This window comes from Myodes glareolus, chromosome 18 (genome assembly GCF_982192425.1).
Source record: "Myodes glareolus chromosome 18, mMyoGla1.1, whole genome shotgun sequence".
NCBI lineage: Eukaryota > Metazoa > Chordata > Mammalia > Rodentia > Cricetidae > Myodes > Myodes glareolus.
The window spans coordinates 46,671,423-46,688,753 of record NC_142043.1 but is presented as its reverse complement, the minus strand read 5'-3'; the positions used below and the strand labels follow the sequence as shown (position 1 = coordinate 46,688,753).

The window sequence follows — 17,331 nt, the reverse complement described above, 5'->3', positions numbered from 1 at the left end:
AACCAGCGTTTGCAGAGGGCCCAGGGCATGATAATACATCCCGCTCTATGAAAAACTAAGATTGGCTCTTGACCAGGAGATCCATGGACCCAGGAGCAAGGAGCAAGGAGCAAGGACAGGGCCTTCTCTGACCACTCCTTGCTGCCCTTCCCTTCCAGAAGCTGTAGGTGGGGGTGAGGTTAGGGGAACTGTCTTCCTCTTCTGGCAGCCAGCAGATAAGGGACTGTCCTCTGCAGGGGGCAGGAAGGCTACCGTCAACAAGAGCAATTGGGGAAAGCCAGCAGGGGTCTAGGAACGATTCAGTGTGTAGCCCCTCCTGGAGAAGATACATAAAACCCGAGCCTTGGAGATGTCTCCAGCCAGCAGTCACTGGCTCCCTGGCCTTGGTAGCCTGCTGCAGCTCACCTTAGGGACCAGCGCAGCCCCACCAATCAGCCTTCTGATCACCTCCCACAGCTGGAGTAGGATTTAATTCCCCGCCCCCCTAGGCTCCTCTCCACACCTACTGGGCTTCCCCTTTGATGTCCTTTTTATCTCTCTTTCTAACAAAACCATCCCTTAACAGCTCTGGAAATGCCTCCTGCCACCTCAAGCAGCAGGATGGCAGCCCCAGAGAGAGGCAAGTGTGAAGAGGAGGCCCCAGCTCGCCAGGGAGAGAGGACCCCACCCTGTCTTTGCCACTTGTGGCATGGGAAAGGGGACAGCTGTGCTCCCCCCCCTCCGTATTCCAGCTTAGCGTACACCCAAGGGTGGGAGCTAGGAATTCGAAAGCTTCCTTTATGACCATGTGTCTGGAATAGCTGTCCTCTATGGCCCTTGTAGAGAGGCTGGACAGATGCTGATGTCACACAGGCGTGTGTCATACATGTTGGGGCAAAATGTTGGAAGCTGTTGCGACAAAAGGCTCCCAGGCCAAGGCTGTAGCTTTGCAGCAACTGAGCAAACGAGATGAGTTTCTCTCACATACCAAACCCAGCAGAGGAGATCCCAACTTGGGCCTGGCAGGAACTGGCTCTCTAGAAGGGTCAGGCTGAGCATTTGGGGATGTTCCGGAGTGATCCTGGGAAACCTGGAGTCAGAAGCACACAGGGTCCTGACAACTGAGGGGTCAGGCCTGAACCTCTGGGGCCAGATCCAGGAGAGGACAGACCTTAGGATCTGAGACCCACAGAGGTGACATCGAGAGGCCAGAGAAAGGACTGGGGAAGATGGCCAAGTTAGTAAGGTGCCTGCCACATAAATGTGAGGACTTGAGTTTGATTCCCCAGCTCCCTCCTCAAAGCTAGGCATGGTAGCACATGATTAAAATCCGTAGAGCTGGAAAGGTAGAGACAGTACCGCGAGGCTCCCTGGCCAGCCAACCTTACCAACTTAGCCACATTGGTGAGCCCCAGATCTTAGTAAACCTGTGTCAAAAAAACAAGGTGGACCCGAGGCTCCTGAGGATGAAACCTGAGATGCATCTCTGACCTCCACACCCATGCACGCACATACATGCACCCATACCTCCACATACACAAACATACTCAGAAAGAGTGGGGACCGACTAGGGCGCTGCCCTGAGGGTTTACACAAGCACTGTGCTCTGCAGAGCTCACGTCATCCTTCCAAGGGCTCTTCAGTTCCCATGGCTGGCCTCAGCCACGGGGCACCCTGTCTCCACGTGGTTCTGCCACCTTCTCTGCTCCTTTTTCCCATCTTGCACATCATCCTAATTAATGCTCGCTTGTTCCTTCCTTAGTGTTGGCTGGTTCCCAGTGACTCTCACGTGCTGGCATACACTGAGATGGGGGACTGGTACAACAGAGTACTGGGTCCCTCTCCCGAGTCTCTGGTTCAATCAACCAGGAGTAAGTGGCCCACAGATGTCCAGGCTTTTTCTTTTGGGCCACCAACCAGCTCCTAAATTATGACATGGAGTTTTAGTTTTGAATGTTCAGCCTTATTTTATTTTGCTAGCTCTTATTTTAAATCTGTTTCTCTTTATCTATGTTTTGCCTCGGGACTCTTTACCTACCTTTCTTTCTTTCTTTCTTTCTTTCTTTCTTTCTTTCTTTCTTTTTCCCTTCCTTCTTCCGTCCCTCCCTCCCTCCCTCCCTTCCTTCCTTCCTTTCTTCCTTTCTATCCTACTTTCCTGCTATCTCCATGTCTGGCTGGCAGCTGCCTGGCTTCTGGCCCCAGAGTCTTTTTCTTCCTTGTTCTCCTCTCCTTCTTCTTCTTCTTCTTCTTCTTCTTCTTCTTCTTCTTCTTCTTCTTCTTCTTCTTCTTCTTCTTCTTCTTCTTCTTCTTCTTCTTCCTCCTCCTCCTCCTCCTCCTCCTCCTTCTCCTCCTCCCTTCTCTTTCTAGCCAAGATTTCTCCCCCTACTTATTCTATCTTCCCACCAGCCCTGTCTCTCTCTCTCTCTCCTGCCTAACTATTAGCCATTCAGCTTTTTATTAGACCAATCAGGTGCCTTAGGCAGGTAAGGTGGAACAAATGTAACACATTTTACATTGTTAACAAGGCAGCAGAAACAAATGTAACACATAGTTAAAGTAATAGTCCATTCCATAGCATAAACGAAGTAACACATCTTTACATAGTTAGAGCAATTTCCACAACAAATGTGCCTTTCTAGCCAGCTCCCAAGAGAAGGCATTGGCAATGCTGTGGGGTACCAGTACCACACTCTGAGGAAGCCACTCCTGGATGTGTCTGCGATAGTCTCCAGAGAGAATCAAGAAGAAGGGACTGGTCCTGAATGTGGATAATCCAATCCCATAGCCCAGAGGCCTAGATGGAATGAAGATAGAACAAAGGGAACCAAGGCTGCAGCTCAATTGATAGAGTGCTTGGCTTGCCTGGCAGGAATCCCTGGGTTCCATCCCCAGCACCAAATAAACCGGGCATGGTGCTTTACCTTACATACATTACATACTTGTAATCCCGGAACTTAGGAGGTAGAAGAAGATGGATCAGGAATTCTAGGTCATCCTCAGCTACATAGCTGTTGAAGACTAGCTGAGATATGAGAGACCCTGGCTTAGGGGTACGGGGCAGGACAGTGGACAAAAACAGCTATCTTGGGCACTTTCTCCCTGCTTCTTGGCTGCTTTGAGGTGAGTGCCTCTGCTCCCCAGCCCCTCCCTGCTGTGATGAACTAAAGCTTCTGAACTGGTGAGGCATAATAAAGTATGCCTCCCTTAAGTTGTTTCTGTCATAGCAGCAGAACATCTGTCACCCCTGGTAATGAGACTGCTGACCACAGGGCCAACATGCTCCTTACAGAACACCAGTACTACAGTGGGGGAAACCCTGCATCAGAATCCCACTCCTGCAGCCAGTGGCCTGAGAACCTGGGCCTGTGCTCGTACCACCACCATGACCTTTCCCACCCCACCCACCCCACCCACCCCACCCACCCCACCCACCCCACCCCACTCCACACCTTGCAGCCACCCTGAGTAGCTCACCTAACCTCTCTGAACCAAATGTCCCCTGAAGGGTCTTCACTATCAGTATGTCCCACTGGCCTTGGGAAGAGAATGTAAGGGGGAGCCGCTAAGGCTGTGACCTTATATATACTATATGTCCGAAGCTCCCAGCATTCCAGAGTGGCCACAGAGGGCACTGACAATGCAATGGGGGACACTCTGCAGCCTTCAAGAGAACAGAGGAAGGACTGGGCAATAGTTCTACCAGTAAGGTGCCTGCTGGGCAAACATGAGGACCTGAGTTCAAATCCTAAGAACCCACATGCAAAGACAGCTAGGCACGGTGGCATGCACCTGTGACCCCAGCATAGGGGTAGGAGAGAGAGGGAGCTAGCTGGATTCCTGAAGCAAGCCAGCCAGTCAGCCAGCCTAGTCCAGTTGATATGGTCAATGAATGGGCCTGCTTCAAAAACTCAAGTTGGAGAGCAATGGAGGAAAGACACCTGTGGTTGACCTCTGGCCTCTACACTCATGTGAATAGGCTCAACTGCGCACACGCGTGTATACACACACACACACACACACACACACACGCACACGCACACACCCTACACTAGCAAACACCCATATACAGACTAACACATGGGCTGTGGGGCAAAGCAGCTCTTTGCACTTCCCAAGTGCTGAGAGCCTCACCTGGCAGGAGGCCGTCAAAGCTGCCTGCTGCCATCCCAGCCAGCAGGGACTCCTGAATATGGTTAGAGGCCATCACCAAGGCGGAGCTGTAAGAGGGAGGAAGAAGTGCTTCTGTATGTGTCAAACAGGAGGCAGCAGTGTCTGTGCATAAGGAGATCCACCTCACAGCATGGGCCTCCTGGGACAGGGACCTGAGAACAGGGTGAGGGGCCATCTCTGGGAGTGACATGAAACAATGAGGACCATTTCTCAAGTTTCTGGCTTCCTCCTCTCCCTCCTGAATGTTAGGAAAATACAAAGATGGCAGTGGCATGGGCTGACTCCTGCAGTGTTTCTCTTCAGGCTTCTGGAAGCAGAATGTGGGGCTGTGGCGCCTCACCTCATAGCTCACCCTAGTGTCACCTGGACTGGAGGAGAGCAGAGGGAGGAACATGCCTTCCTGTGACCTCCCCTCCCCTGCATCCTCCCAGGCTTGTGCCCCACCCTCTTTCCTCTCTCCTCCAGCACCCCTGCCTCAGCTGTGGATTCTGAGACCTCATGCTTCTAGACCTGAATCACAGGCTCGGATCCCAGGATCCCTTTGGGGGCCCCTGTCCTTCACCCTGACCAGTGATTCACTATTTTTTTCTGTTTCCTTCTTTCCCACCTGTGGCTCCTCCTTGTCTCCGCCTCTTTGACCGCTCCCACTGACAGAACTTGGTAAGTGAGCCTTGAAGGGCAAGGGATGCCTAGGGGAGGGGGGGCATCACAAAGAACCTCCCTCTGCCCCAGCAGGCACACTTCAGATACGGCCACCTTCTCAGGTCTGTGAATGCTGTGGCCAAGAGTCCAGGGTTCAGGGGGAGAGAGAGCATCCATGTCACCTGTTTAGACCTGTCACACTCCATTGCCTTTGGCTATTAGTGTCCTTTCAGGCATTTAATTGGTCCCCTCCAGCTGATGGAATGGATCCTGCCAGAGAGACCCAAAAATTCTTCAATCCAAGAGACTCAGGGTAGCCATACAGTAGTCTCTAAGAAGCTGTTCTGGGCTTGGGGCTCTGGAATGTCCCCCTATAACCTGCCTTGACCCCAGAATAGGCTGAAAGGGGCTGATGGTGCTTGGCCCCTGTATCCTGTCCATAATCCCTATCCCAGGGACAGGCACAATTGCCCCTGGCTCTGAGAACTGATAGTACCTCGGTGGCTAGTCCAGTGAGATTTCCACCTCCTGGTGGGTAGGTGGAAAACTCCAGGGGGTGCAGGTGCCTAGTCTCTGACTTCTACAGTTCCTTAGAACCCCTGCCCTGGCAGGGGGGACCAGGCCAGCTCAGCATGGAAAGGCTGGGGCTAAAGATGCCTGGTCATCCCCTCTTAACTGTGAAGAGCTTGCAGAAGGGAGCTCCCCCTGGGAAACCATGATTACACTGCAGCCCTGTGTTCAACCACAAGGGACACTGTCCACCTGGGTGTCGCATTAGATGGATGGGTTGCATAAGAGCCAGAAGTTCATCTCAGGCTGGTGATCACTGGATACCTGTAGCCAGGGCCAGACAGATACTCCTGGTGGGGGGCACACCCTATAGAGAGGGAAAGGCCAGACTCAGTCAGCTGGCTCCACCCCCATTCACCCCCCTCCCCAAGCTGATGGAGATCAAGTGGTTCTGAGCACACTCCTTTATGAGCCATAGCCGTCTTCCCTCGTATGTGTGAGGCCCTCAGGGAAAAGTGACCAGGGTAAAACCCTGAGATGGACAGAAAGGCTACACCCTGATCCCTAAAGCAATGGACTCGAGCTGCTGATGCAGCAGCCCTAGCAATGGGTCTCCAGGGAGTGAGGCACACGGTGGTGTTCTTTGTCACCCAGTTCCCCGGGTTATTTCCATGTCATATATAGCAGCCCAGTGTTCTTCCTAACACATGTTTCCTGTCCTCTCCAGTCCCCACCCACTCTAGCCACCTCATTTTTTTCTTTCGTTACTTTCCACATCTTATTTCATCTCCTCCTGGGTCTTCTATTTTTTTTTCTAATTTTGCACTTTATTTATCTAGTTTGTAATGGGGAGGCATGCCTGGGCCACGACTTGTGTGCGGAAGTCAGAGGGCAGCTTGCAGGAGTCAGTGCTCTCCTTCTGTGGGTCCTGGGAATCGAACTCATGTCTTCGGGCTTGATGGCAAGCTCATTTTACCCTCTCAGCATTGAGCCATCTTTCCAACACTTCCCTTGGGTTTTAATGTTGGCAGATTCCTCTCCCTCTTTGACACCCCACAGTTGAGAAAGGGCCAGAAGGTGGGAAATGAAAGAGACGTGGAGAGGTACACTTAGTATGAGACAGGATGACAGATCCAAAGAGGCTCCTTAAGTGAGGAGCTGGAGGCAGAGATGGAGCTGGTCAGCATCATCCAAAGGAAGGGCAGGATTCAGAGAGATGGGGCAGAAAGACCCTCCCCAGCCTGTGCCTCCACCGCTGCACTACAAGACAGTGCTCCTGGCCTCAACCTCCAACACCCTCTGCTTCTCCATTCTGGCTCCAACCCCTGACCTTCTACACCCTTTCTGATGGGCTTCTTCACTCTCCCCCAGGGTCTGAACAGCATGTTCGAGGTGTACCTGGTGGGCAACAACTCGCACCATTTCATCATCTCCCCCACCTCCGTCCAAGGGAAAGCAGACATCCGAATCCGAGTGGCAATCCCCCTGGATTATGAGACCGTGGACCGCTATGATTTTGACGTAAGCCCCCTTCAGCATATCTTTGGGCTACCTGGGGAGGTTGAAGAAGAGGCTGGAGAGGGTGGAGTAAGATCCCCTAAAGTCCTGCCTCCCAGTGCTCCTCATCTCCCTAGGGTTCTGTCCCAGAGAAGCAACAGAGATGGCAGGGGCTAAAACCTCAAGGAAGGCGAGGATATGTCCCAGAATATGGGGCTGATTCACCAGACCCACCTCTGGTGTCCCTGTGGCCCATGGAGCCCAGTACCCAGCACCCCTCCCTCCCTGAAGAAGGCCCTGCAGAAGGATTCACTGAACACTGCTAGCATGGACCTTGACTCTAGCAGATACTCAGGGTTAGACCCAGCCTAAACATGGAACAGTTTTGTGGGAGACAACAAAGACTCCAGAGATGCGTGGGAGCTCACGCAGCCCTACTCTGCCCCCCTAGCTCTTTGCCAATGAGAGTGTCCCTGACCACGTGGGCTATGCCAAGGTGAAGATTACCCTCATCAATGAAAATGACAACCGGCCCATCTTCAGCCAGCCTCTCTACAATGTCAGCCTGTACGAGAACATCACCGTGGGGACCTCTGTGCTGACAGTCCTGGTGAGTCTCCATGTCCACCGTGGCTAAAAGCTCTTGGATGTTCCCAGGGACACTGAGCATCTGGATTTCTGGTGCCCCCAAGTGCCTGGAGACTGTTGGTTGGTGAATGACAGCGTCCGGACTCCCCTTGAAACAGGGAAAATAGATCAGACTATGGGGCGATAAGATAGGAAAAGATACTTTGTATTTTTTTTTCCTTTTCCTTGAAAGTCATGCATGCTAGATGATTCAGGAGCCCTAGGAATTCCGTCTAACCAGTGGATTGTGTGCTGGCCGTCTTTGAGGACAGTGACCCTTCCTATCTGAGTCCAGCAGGTTTGTTGATGCTCAGATGCCTTTGGCCTTTGCCAAGCACTCACATCCACCTGCAGTTACTGTGTCTATGCCGTTCAAGGCTCTTGACTGCGAGAGGCAGAAACTCTCATACAGTTCAGCCAAGAAAGCATTAGGTCATGTAACTTAAAGATAGAAGTGACTCTAGGCATGACTGTATCCAGGTGTTCAGGTAAATAATAATATGTTATTAGCAACAACCCAGCTTTTTTGCAGTGGTTGAGAAGCAAAGCTCCTCCAGATTTCTTACTAGTTTATTAATGCTAGTGGAGGAAAAATAAGTTTTTTCAGTAGTTTCAACCACTACCCCAGAACTGATCTCAGTATAGGTGTCATCCGGGTACCACCCATCTGATTCTGACATGCCAGCTATGGGTTACACTTCCCTTAGTGGAGCCAGGGCATAGGGATTGGTTTTGTTCAGATAATATGACCTGTTAAAGGGGGGCATCTGTCATAAATTTGTATTGGTTACTGTATAGATCAATCTGATAGATGCTACTATATAAGCTCAGAGTCTGACCCAGCATAGGTACTCAATAAATGTTGTTACTACATCCCCATGCTTGCGCGTGAGAAGCCCACAGGGGCCTTGCTGCCATGTCTTGTTCCAAGCGGATGTCGCCTGCCGTAGCAGGCCCCCACCCTGAAGTGTGTTTACTCTGTAGACAGATGGTCTGGAGAAACACTAGGCCCCCAGGCCTTTCCATCTGACAGTTATTAATATTTCAAACAGATGTTTAGCTAGTCAGGCCATCAGATGGAACCCATGAGTCTGCTATGGTTGTTCTCAGAATCTACTGCTTCCCAGCCCGGGACTCCCCCAGCCTTCACCATAGTACCTCAGCAATCCATCACTCACTGCCTTGGGCTCCTGGACTCTCTCTTCGCCTCCGAGGCCCTACCCAACAAGATGTACGAAAGGCTCCAGGACTCAAAGGGAATGTGTGTCTCCCACACGCCATGGACTGTCAGGGGGAAGGGTGCCAAACAATCTACGATAAAGAAACCAGGCAGGTAACAGTGATCATATCCATACAGGTCAAGGACCATGTGGCCAAGAGTTCTAGCGTGTAGTCCAGGCCTGGTGTTATCAGGGCACTCATTCCTGGAGTCCTTGCTGGGAGAAGAATTCTGTTTGCATTTGACATTCCTGTAGATCATTGCTTCTTAACCCTCCTAATGCTGTCACCCTTTAATACAGTTCTTTCTATTGTAGTGACTCCGCCCCCCACATGGTTTGATCACTACAAGAATTATTTTACGTGCAAGCTAAACATTCCTTTGCTTTAAAAAATTATTTCATTGCTACTTCATAACTGTAACTTTGTTGCTGTTGTGAACCATAATGTAAATATCTGATCTGCAGGCTGATATGCAGCCCCTACGAAAGGGTCGTTAGACCCACAGGTTGAGAACCACTGCTGTAGCTGGTGGAAGGGTTGGAACACCTGTGGAGCAGGGTGGAGATTGAGGCATGAGCCGAGGAATATGGCCAGCCTCGGCTGAACATGAATTAAGCCCTTCAAGTTGGCTGCATCCAGAGCCTTACTAGGCCTGCCATAGAGCTTCCTATCCCCATCTCTAGTTCTGCTCATTCTCCCCCCTGACTGCTGGAGGGCTGCTCACCCCAAGGTGCTGCCTAGCTCCTGGCAGGCAGCAGGTTTCCTGACCATATCCCACACTGTGCTCTCTCTGGCCTCCCATCACCACCCCTCAGACTCTAGCCATCTGGCCATCTTGATCGCTCTTCCCTTTACATCCAGGTCTTGTCTTTCCCTTGTCTGCCTCAGAAGGGGCCACAGTTACAGCTGCCTGCTCAGAGACTGTGAAATTCCTTCTCTCTGACCTTTTCCACGGTGTTATTAAAATGTTTCATGGGCAGTTGTGTCAGGGAAAAAAATTATAAAGAGAAAGGAAGATGTTTTAATTTGCACTGCAGGCTGAGTGGAGCCTGCCGCAAGGGGCTCGCCCAGCCCCCACCCGGCCACAGCTCTGTTTCTGTGGTTGGCGGAGTGATTGCATGACAGTGGCCAGGGGAAGCTGGCTGTCATGACTAGCCTGGGCATCATAGATGGACCAGTGGAGCCCGACCTCTCATGTCTCTGCTGGCTGGGATTTATAGCACAGGTTTAGAAGTTTACAGAGTCCAGTAATTTCCACGGCAGGGAGTTAGGGTGGTAAGGACCTAGAGGTCAAACTATGACCTTGAGCCCAGCACTGGTTGCTTGCTTGGGTCATCCCTCAAGAGCGCTTCCCTGTTGAGCACATCACCTGAGGAGGGGAAAAAATGGGTTGAGTGTGGCTGGGGTTGCAGCCAGACCTGGTGCCCAGAGCGTTTGTGCTGGGAACAGGGAGTGATGGGGGTGACTGAAATGGCCCTTGAGGATCAAGACCTATGTCCTTACTGTCTCTTACTGTCCCACTGTAACCCACGCATCATGTGGCCATCATTTCCTACCTGTTAGATATCTCCTGTCATTGCCATTCTCCAGATGAGGAAGTGGGGCTGGGGGCTGGGGGTTAAGTGGCTTGTTCAGGGCCCCGAAGTGCCTAGGCAACTTCAGACGTTGAGTAAAGGCTAGCCACAAAGGGACTGTGCTGGACCACTGAGTCCTCTCAGCAGCATCCAGGGCTGAGGACAGAGAGGGACCAGGGAGGACTCTGCAGATCCCAGAGAATAGGCTGCTGGGTCATCCCACATGGACCCTCAAAAATCTCAGGCACCATCGGGAGAATTTCTGTCACTGGAGCTACAGCAGAGAGAGTCAGGGAGGCGTGGGACTGTGCCCAGGGAAACAGGAATCTCAGTGTGATCCAGAACTGTCTGTATCAGAAAAGAGTTCTGGGATAGGGTGTGGCAGGATGTCTGAAGGGCCTGGTAGGGTTTGGAGGTGCCACGGGATGATAGGAGATGTTTAAGGTGAATGTAACCATTCATTCATCCAACAGATTTTTGTTGACTTCTTGCTACATGCCCCTGAGGACAGTGTGTGGGGGGGATGGTCTTCAGAAAGAGGCACTATAGTAAGACATCAGCAGATGAACAAGGGGAGGGAGAACATCCAAGAGAGTGGGGAGAGCAAGCGTAAAGGGCCTGTTGCTGGCGTATGGGGAGGGGTGTGGTATGCAGGGAGGTTCTGCTTCCTTGAGGCCAAAGCCCTTAAATGGCTCTCTTCGTTGCAAACTGACATCCCACTCCAGTATACCCATTGGACTGATGTTCAGGTAGTGCGGCCACTTCATATCAAGCTGCTTCCAGGCCCTTGCCTGTTTTGTGGGAAGCATTTGGGAAACAATGCCAAGTCCCAGCCTAGTTGTAGCAGCTCGGAGTTAAGACTTTTAACTGTCTGTGGGTCGTGTCCCCCGGGACGGGAGGGGATGTGAGCTGAGGATGAACAGTGTCTGGGAGGCAAGCCACCCCTGGGTCAGTGCAGGTTTCTCTGACGACTGTATGGGTTGGAGGCAGCAGGAGACGGAGCAGACAAAGTGAAGGCCAGCAGCGAGCACACGAAGGCCCTGACTGGGAAGGTCACTATTGTCCTGTCCAGGGTAGAGTACCACCTCCCAGCTACAGGCAGACTGGCCTCAAGGAAGCAAAGGCAGGCTCCCGTCCCACTCCATCTTCCATATACTCAGATGAGGCCTCTATGGTCGCTCTCTGGGTCGTAAGTCACCCAGGAGGACCTAGAATCCTGTTTTCCTGGGGCAAGCCGTCTTTCTCTGGGGCTTGGCTGCCTTTCCTACACAGTGAGAAAGTGGTGCCACCTTGGCTGCCAGGGTGCCTGGGGTGGTGACATGGGTATGACTGGTACAGGGTGTAAAAACAGTGTCTTGTATTGTGGTTGGCCTGTCTGCCACCCTGAGAGCTGAGGGCAAGCCTGCATCAACCATGGTGAGCTTGGTAGTTCTACGCCATGAGACCTCAGTTTCCTTCTCTGTGTCCTGGGGAGGCTTTCCTACCATCCTGCTGGGGAGGGTGGTTGTGAGAATGAATGGAGAGGTTCATGTGAACCCTTAGCTCATTCAGGAGAGCCCCCTAGTCATCACAGTGTCCACAGTGGTCTTGATCAGCCCCAACAGGTGCCTCTTTTGGAGTCCTGATACTGCCCCAGCGATGGAGAACCTGGACAGTCTCTGAGCCTCTGGGCCCCAGTGACATACGAGGAGGATTTTCTTCCATTTCACTCATTCCTAGCAACATGGTGTGCCTCTCATCCTGCCAAAGCCCACCACCACTCGCTCTGGAGCCTCTCATCTACCCTGTTTCTCTCTCCAGCCTCTGTCTGGAAGCTTGGGGGAAAGACCCATGATCTAGACACCCTAAGGTCAGAACTAACCTGATTCTCCCCCATCAAGCTGGCCTTTCTGCGCCGTCAGTCAACACAGAGCCCTGTGCTGTGTCCTCTTCTCTGCCTCTTCCCTGCAGCTAACAGAAACTACTGATGCCCAAAGGGAAAGGGGAAGTGACGTCATCGCCCCAGGCTGGCCTTGGTGGAGCCAACTTCAGTTCAGCAGTCATGCTCTGCTACAATGGGCCTCTCCTATCAGCAGCAAGGCCTGGCTCCCAGCTCTGTGACTGCTGGGCACCCCAGCCTGCAGGTTCAGGGCTGCCTGCTCCTACCTCACCACCACACCCCCGCCGCCGCCGTTAAACCCAAGCAAGTGAACTTAAGAACCCAAACAGGGGATCTGAGAAAGCCACCCCTTGCTTCTGCCTCAGAGGGTGCTCCCTAAAACTATCCCAGGTCCTTCCCATCCCTCTGTCCCAGGAGGAGGGCCCATTGCTCCACAGCCTCAGTGAGGACCTCCTACTATCTCAGCTGCTGCAGGAGGATGCTGGCCAAGAACAAGGCTCTGAAACCAGAGATCTAGGTTCCTGTTCTCACTTTGCTGATGGCTGAACTTGACCCCATGCCGGTACCTAGCTGTGCCCTGGAACTCTAGATTCCAGAATGTGCTGTGGAGGTGATGAACTAATAGGACAGAGCTGGAGAGGTGGCTCAGTGGTTAAGAGCACTGCCTGCTCTTCCAGAGGACCTGGGTTCGACTCCCAGCACCCACATGGCAGCTCACAACTGTCTGTAACTCCAGTTCCAGGGGATCTGATGCCCTCTTGTGGCCTCCAAGGACATCAGACATGCATGCGAGGCATAGACATACAAACAGGAAAAACACCCCTCCTAGACACATAGAAAGAAGTAATTTTTTAATAAGAGATTGGTCAGCTCGAGCATGGAGTGCCTTAAAGGCCCGGGGTGAGTGGCAGCTGTGATTGTTGGTGCTGTGATTGTCAACCTCAGGGGCCCCAGCAGCTTGAAGGTGCGGGCTCCCACACTCTGAGTCTCTGGACCTCCACCTGCCCCGCCTCCCACTCTGACTTCCTGGGTTCCAGCTCTCCTCCCTTGGCACAGGGACTGAGCTCCTGCCTATGTCAGCTGCAGGATCCAGCCTCAAAGTCGCCAAACACAGAGGAGGATAGCGGAGCCAGCCAACGGGACAGAACAAGAGCCCTGGGAGAGGCAGAGCAGGGGCTGCAGGGGGTACAGCCTGTGCAGTTGCTCAGGAAGCTGAACTTCAAAGGTCCCTGTGCTGCCTTAACCTAAAATTCTTCCTGTTGTTTGAGCAGGGTCCTTTGGTTCATGTTGCGTGGGCCCTGCTCATCATGGGAGCTTGCCCTGGCTGCGGGGAGTTGTCTAATTCCCCACTTAAAGAAACTCAGGGGCTCTCCACAGCTTTCACCCACTCCTGCATCTGCCAGCAGGTCCTCAGACAAACGCTCACTTGGCGCCTGCGCTGCGCACGGGCTATACCCTCTGTTCACACAGAGCCTTTTTCTGTGCTGATTGCCACATTAGAAATCACTCAAACTCGGCCAGTGCCACATTATCACGCTCATGGATTCTGAGGTCAGAGATGCGGAAATCTCGGAGGCTGGTGATCCACCGGTAGGGTTCACCTCTACAATGGACCCTCTCAGGTTCACCTCCACAATGGACCCTCCCGGAGAAGCAGAACATCTCCACTGGTTCTAGACCAGTGGTTTTCAACCTGTGGGTCACGATCCCTTTGCGTCTGAATGACCCTTCCCAGGGGTCGCCTAAGACCATCGGAAGTAGCAGATATTTATATTACGATTCATAACAGTAGCAACATTATAGTTATGAAGTAGCAACGAAAATAATTTTAAGGTTAGGGGGTCACCACAATATGAGGAACATCACACCTGCCTGCCTGCATTCCAGGCCCTTGTCCTCCCTTCAACTCCTCTCTTTTTCTAGTATCTACTGTGCCTTCCCTCTATTTATCCATCCCATTGACTCTGAGAACCAGCCCACTGTGCCCATCTCCAACAAGAAGCCCCCTCTCCCAGGTACCCAGCACACACCCATCTCTCCTTCTATCCTTCCTCCCTCTTCCCCGGACTCTCACCTGCTCCTTGGCAAGTGTCTTCAACTGGGGCCACGGCACACAGTGGGTTTGAGTCCTGAGTGGGTGTCTGAGGGACCTAGGGTAACTTGCTGGAGGCACGTGGCAGGACAGAGGGAGATCAAAGGCCCCATGGGGAAACTGAGACACAGAAAAGGTAAAGGTAAATAGTGTGCCTAGATTACGCAGTCAGTCAATGAGCCAATGGCTTTTTTTCTTCTTTTTTAGTTTGAAAGTTTGAGTCCTTATCCATGCTGGATACCCCATAAATCAGACATTGACATTCTGTGTGATCCTAGGCTACCCTTGTCCCCTGTCTAGGACTTGGCTTCCTGTTCAGCCTAAGGACAGGGTCACCTGGGCATCTTCTGAGGCTTCCTCCCAGGTCAGGCAGGGCTTCAGAGAGGCAAGGTGAAGGACAGAAACCAAGGTAGGGGACAGAGGTGGCAGGAGGCAGGGCAGAAGGTGAGCTACCAGCTACTGGAGAGCAGAATGAGAGGTGAGGGTACCCATTCTGCAGCCTGGATGGGGAGGGGAGACAGAGGCAAGAGCCTTCTCTCCACATAATCCCCTTCCTCCAGCTCTCCTGGGGTCTGGGTTCCACCACCCTCTCCAGGCCAGCCAATCTTACCCACCTCAGTATCCCCTTCCTTCAACTGGCAGGTACCTTCAAAGGGCTCACCTGGAGAAAGGGTCTCATGGTGCCCACAGACAGGGCGGTAGTCTTACTTACCTCCTCCCAGCAGGCTCCTAGGGCAGACTTCTGACTGCCTTGGTTCTGGATTCATCCTCTGTGCAATGGCAGACCAGAGTTCCTACCTTAGCAGTATGAGGGGGTCTCCTCAGGGTCACAGCCCAGGGCCTCCATGAGCAAGTGATCCTAGAGAGGTCCTAGTGTCCGTCCAAGGTGTCCACCAGCTGTCCTTGGCTTTTGAAAACAGCTCCTCTCCCTATTTCTGATAACTCTGGTTTGACTTGATTCTACCATTGCATAAATCTGCCAGCAGAAATCACAACATGAATTATTAGTTGGGGAGATGCTTACTTAACCCAATGGGTAGGCCCCATCTGGATAGTGTACCGAATCTCCCAGAAGACGGGGGGTCAACTTTGGGAAGACAGCCCTGCTATGCTAGCCTAGTATCTCCCCCTTCCCTTGGTGGGCCTTCCCACAGGCCCATCCTGATTCATCCTCCCCCTCCCCCACCTCCTGCCACCCCTTACCACTGGCATCTTAATTGACCTCCTTGTTCTCAAAGCCCTAGAGACCTGAGACTCCAGCTGTGCTTAAACAGAACAAAATCTCTTCCAATTTCCCCACCGTTTAAAAGAAAATTGAATTCTTTATCTGCAGCCTGGGGAGGGGGAGAGGGAGAGAGAGGAGGAAGGAAGGAGAAAAATAGGAAATAGCAGGTCACCGGCCCCTGCTCCCAAGCTGGCCTGGAAACCTTTGTCAACACAATGTCCCTCCATTTGGGGGGTGCCTAAGGCCGTCTCTCAGGACCCCTTTGGTGGGCTCTGAGTTCATGTCTAGTCTTTCTGTTAGAATGTGTGTGTGGGGGGGGTGCTGAACTAAGGAGGCTGAGCTGCTGACAGTGATTGACAGGTCGGAGTTCCTCTGGCTGTCAGGCCTCAGTGCTTCTGGCCTGTGTTTGTCTCCTTAATCTAAATATCCACCCTAAAACTAAAATAGGATGGAGTGCAAGGTAGGACAGGTGCTCTTGAGAGTTCTGGATGGAGTGGGACTGTGTGTGCAGGAGAGAGGAGGAAGGGAGAAGGGAGGCCAGAGAAGTTTCTGGCTCCTGGGCTGAGTTGGGATATTAAGCCAGCCCTCCCACCCCCTCCCCCACACACCTCTGCCCTTGAAGTGCACCCTCCTGGCTTGGGTAAGCTCTGATAGTTTTCAGAGAATCAGCAGCTTCTCAGCGCATTGATTTTTACCAAGTAGACCTCTAACTGCCGGGCTCTGCAGGGCTGCACAGCTTCTGTCACGGGTGTCCCCAGAACCCACCAGTCTCAGTTTGGGGAGGTGCTGATGGCCATCGACCTCTGCCCCGATGTTAAAGCCGAGAGATACTCAGTAGCGTCTCAGTCCCAGTGATTGGATCCCTGGAGTGCGGTGACTCTCGGGCACCTCATCTCTTCTGTAACTATCATGCAGAAGACACAGGTCCAGGGAAGCAGGTAGCTTATCAGGGTAGCCAGCTCCAGAGAAGCCAAGCCAAGACTGTAGCTCCAGTTTTACGACCCCAAGCCCTCCACCCCACTCCTCTCCTTCCTAACCAGGGCTGGTCTAGTTGCTCAAGTCCTGCAAAAGTAGGCCTACCCACAGATGACCGGGAGCAGTCCCTCACCAGGGACCTTGGTGTCCTCTTCTGGAAAATGGAAGGAGTAGGCCGTTTGCTCTCTAAGCCTCGCAAGCCGACTTGTGATCACCTGCCCCCAGACAGTCCCCTCCCGCACCTAGAGCTTCGGCTCAAAAAGCCACCCTTCCATAAGCTGACCACTGATTGCTCCTGCTCAGGCAATCGCGCTAAGGACACTGGAGCAAGGAAAATGGACCCCCGGGGCAACGGGACAGAGAATTGCTGTAAAAGTGGCCAGGGCTGGGAGCGAGTTCATAAATACTGCAAACCAAAGGCCGGTGCCAAGGCCGCCTAGGCTAGGTACTGCGGAATGTTCCCAGCCTGGGCTGGGGTGACTAAGTACTGGACGAGGAGAGCCACCAGGGCCCCAGCTGAGTCTGTCTATACAGCAGCTGGAAGGACATCTGGGGTAGATGAAGTGCCGGAGAGGGGTGGACAGATGTGAGAAGTGGACCTGGGTCTGTGGACTTGGGGTGGCTGTAGGAGGGGTAGGAGACATGCATCCTGCCAACTCATCTCTAGGGTGGTTCGCAGTCCTTTAGGTGCTGGCTTACCTAATGTTTCCCAAACTTTATTGCTTTGTTTTATTTTATGTTTTATTATTTTATGTATGTATGTATTTGTTTATTTTTGAGATGAATGTCGCTATATAGCCCTGGTTGGCCTGGAACTCACTATGTGGACCAAACAGACTTAAATCCACAGTCTGCTCTTTGAGCTCTGCCTCCAATGGCTGGGCTTAAAAGCATATACCACGTGATCTTGTTTACCCTCATGGCCCTAGGATGTGACTAC

The 17,331-nt window shown here is 52.5% G+C and overlaps 1 protein-coding gene across 1 annotated transcript in view; it reads left to right on the top strand.

Moving 5' to 3' along the window:
- Positions 1–17,331, top strand: part of Cdh23 (cadherin related 23) — a 368,288-nt gene that overhangs the window by 205,317 nt on the left and 145,640 nt on the right. Inside the window, exons 12-13 of the mRNA XM_087898136.1 lie at positions 6,673–6,822; positions 7,250–7,408. Coding sequence (XP_087754262.1) covers positions 6,673–6,822; positions 7,250–7,408 — 309 coding nt within the window. The remainder of the gene's footprint in view (positions 1–6,672; positions 6,823–7,249; positions 7,409–17,331) is intronic.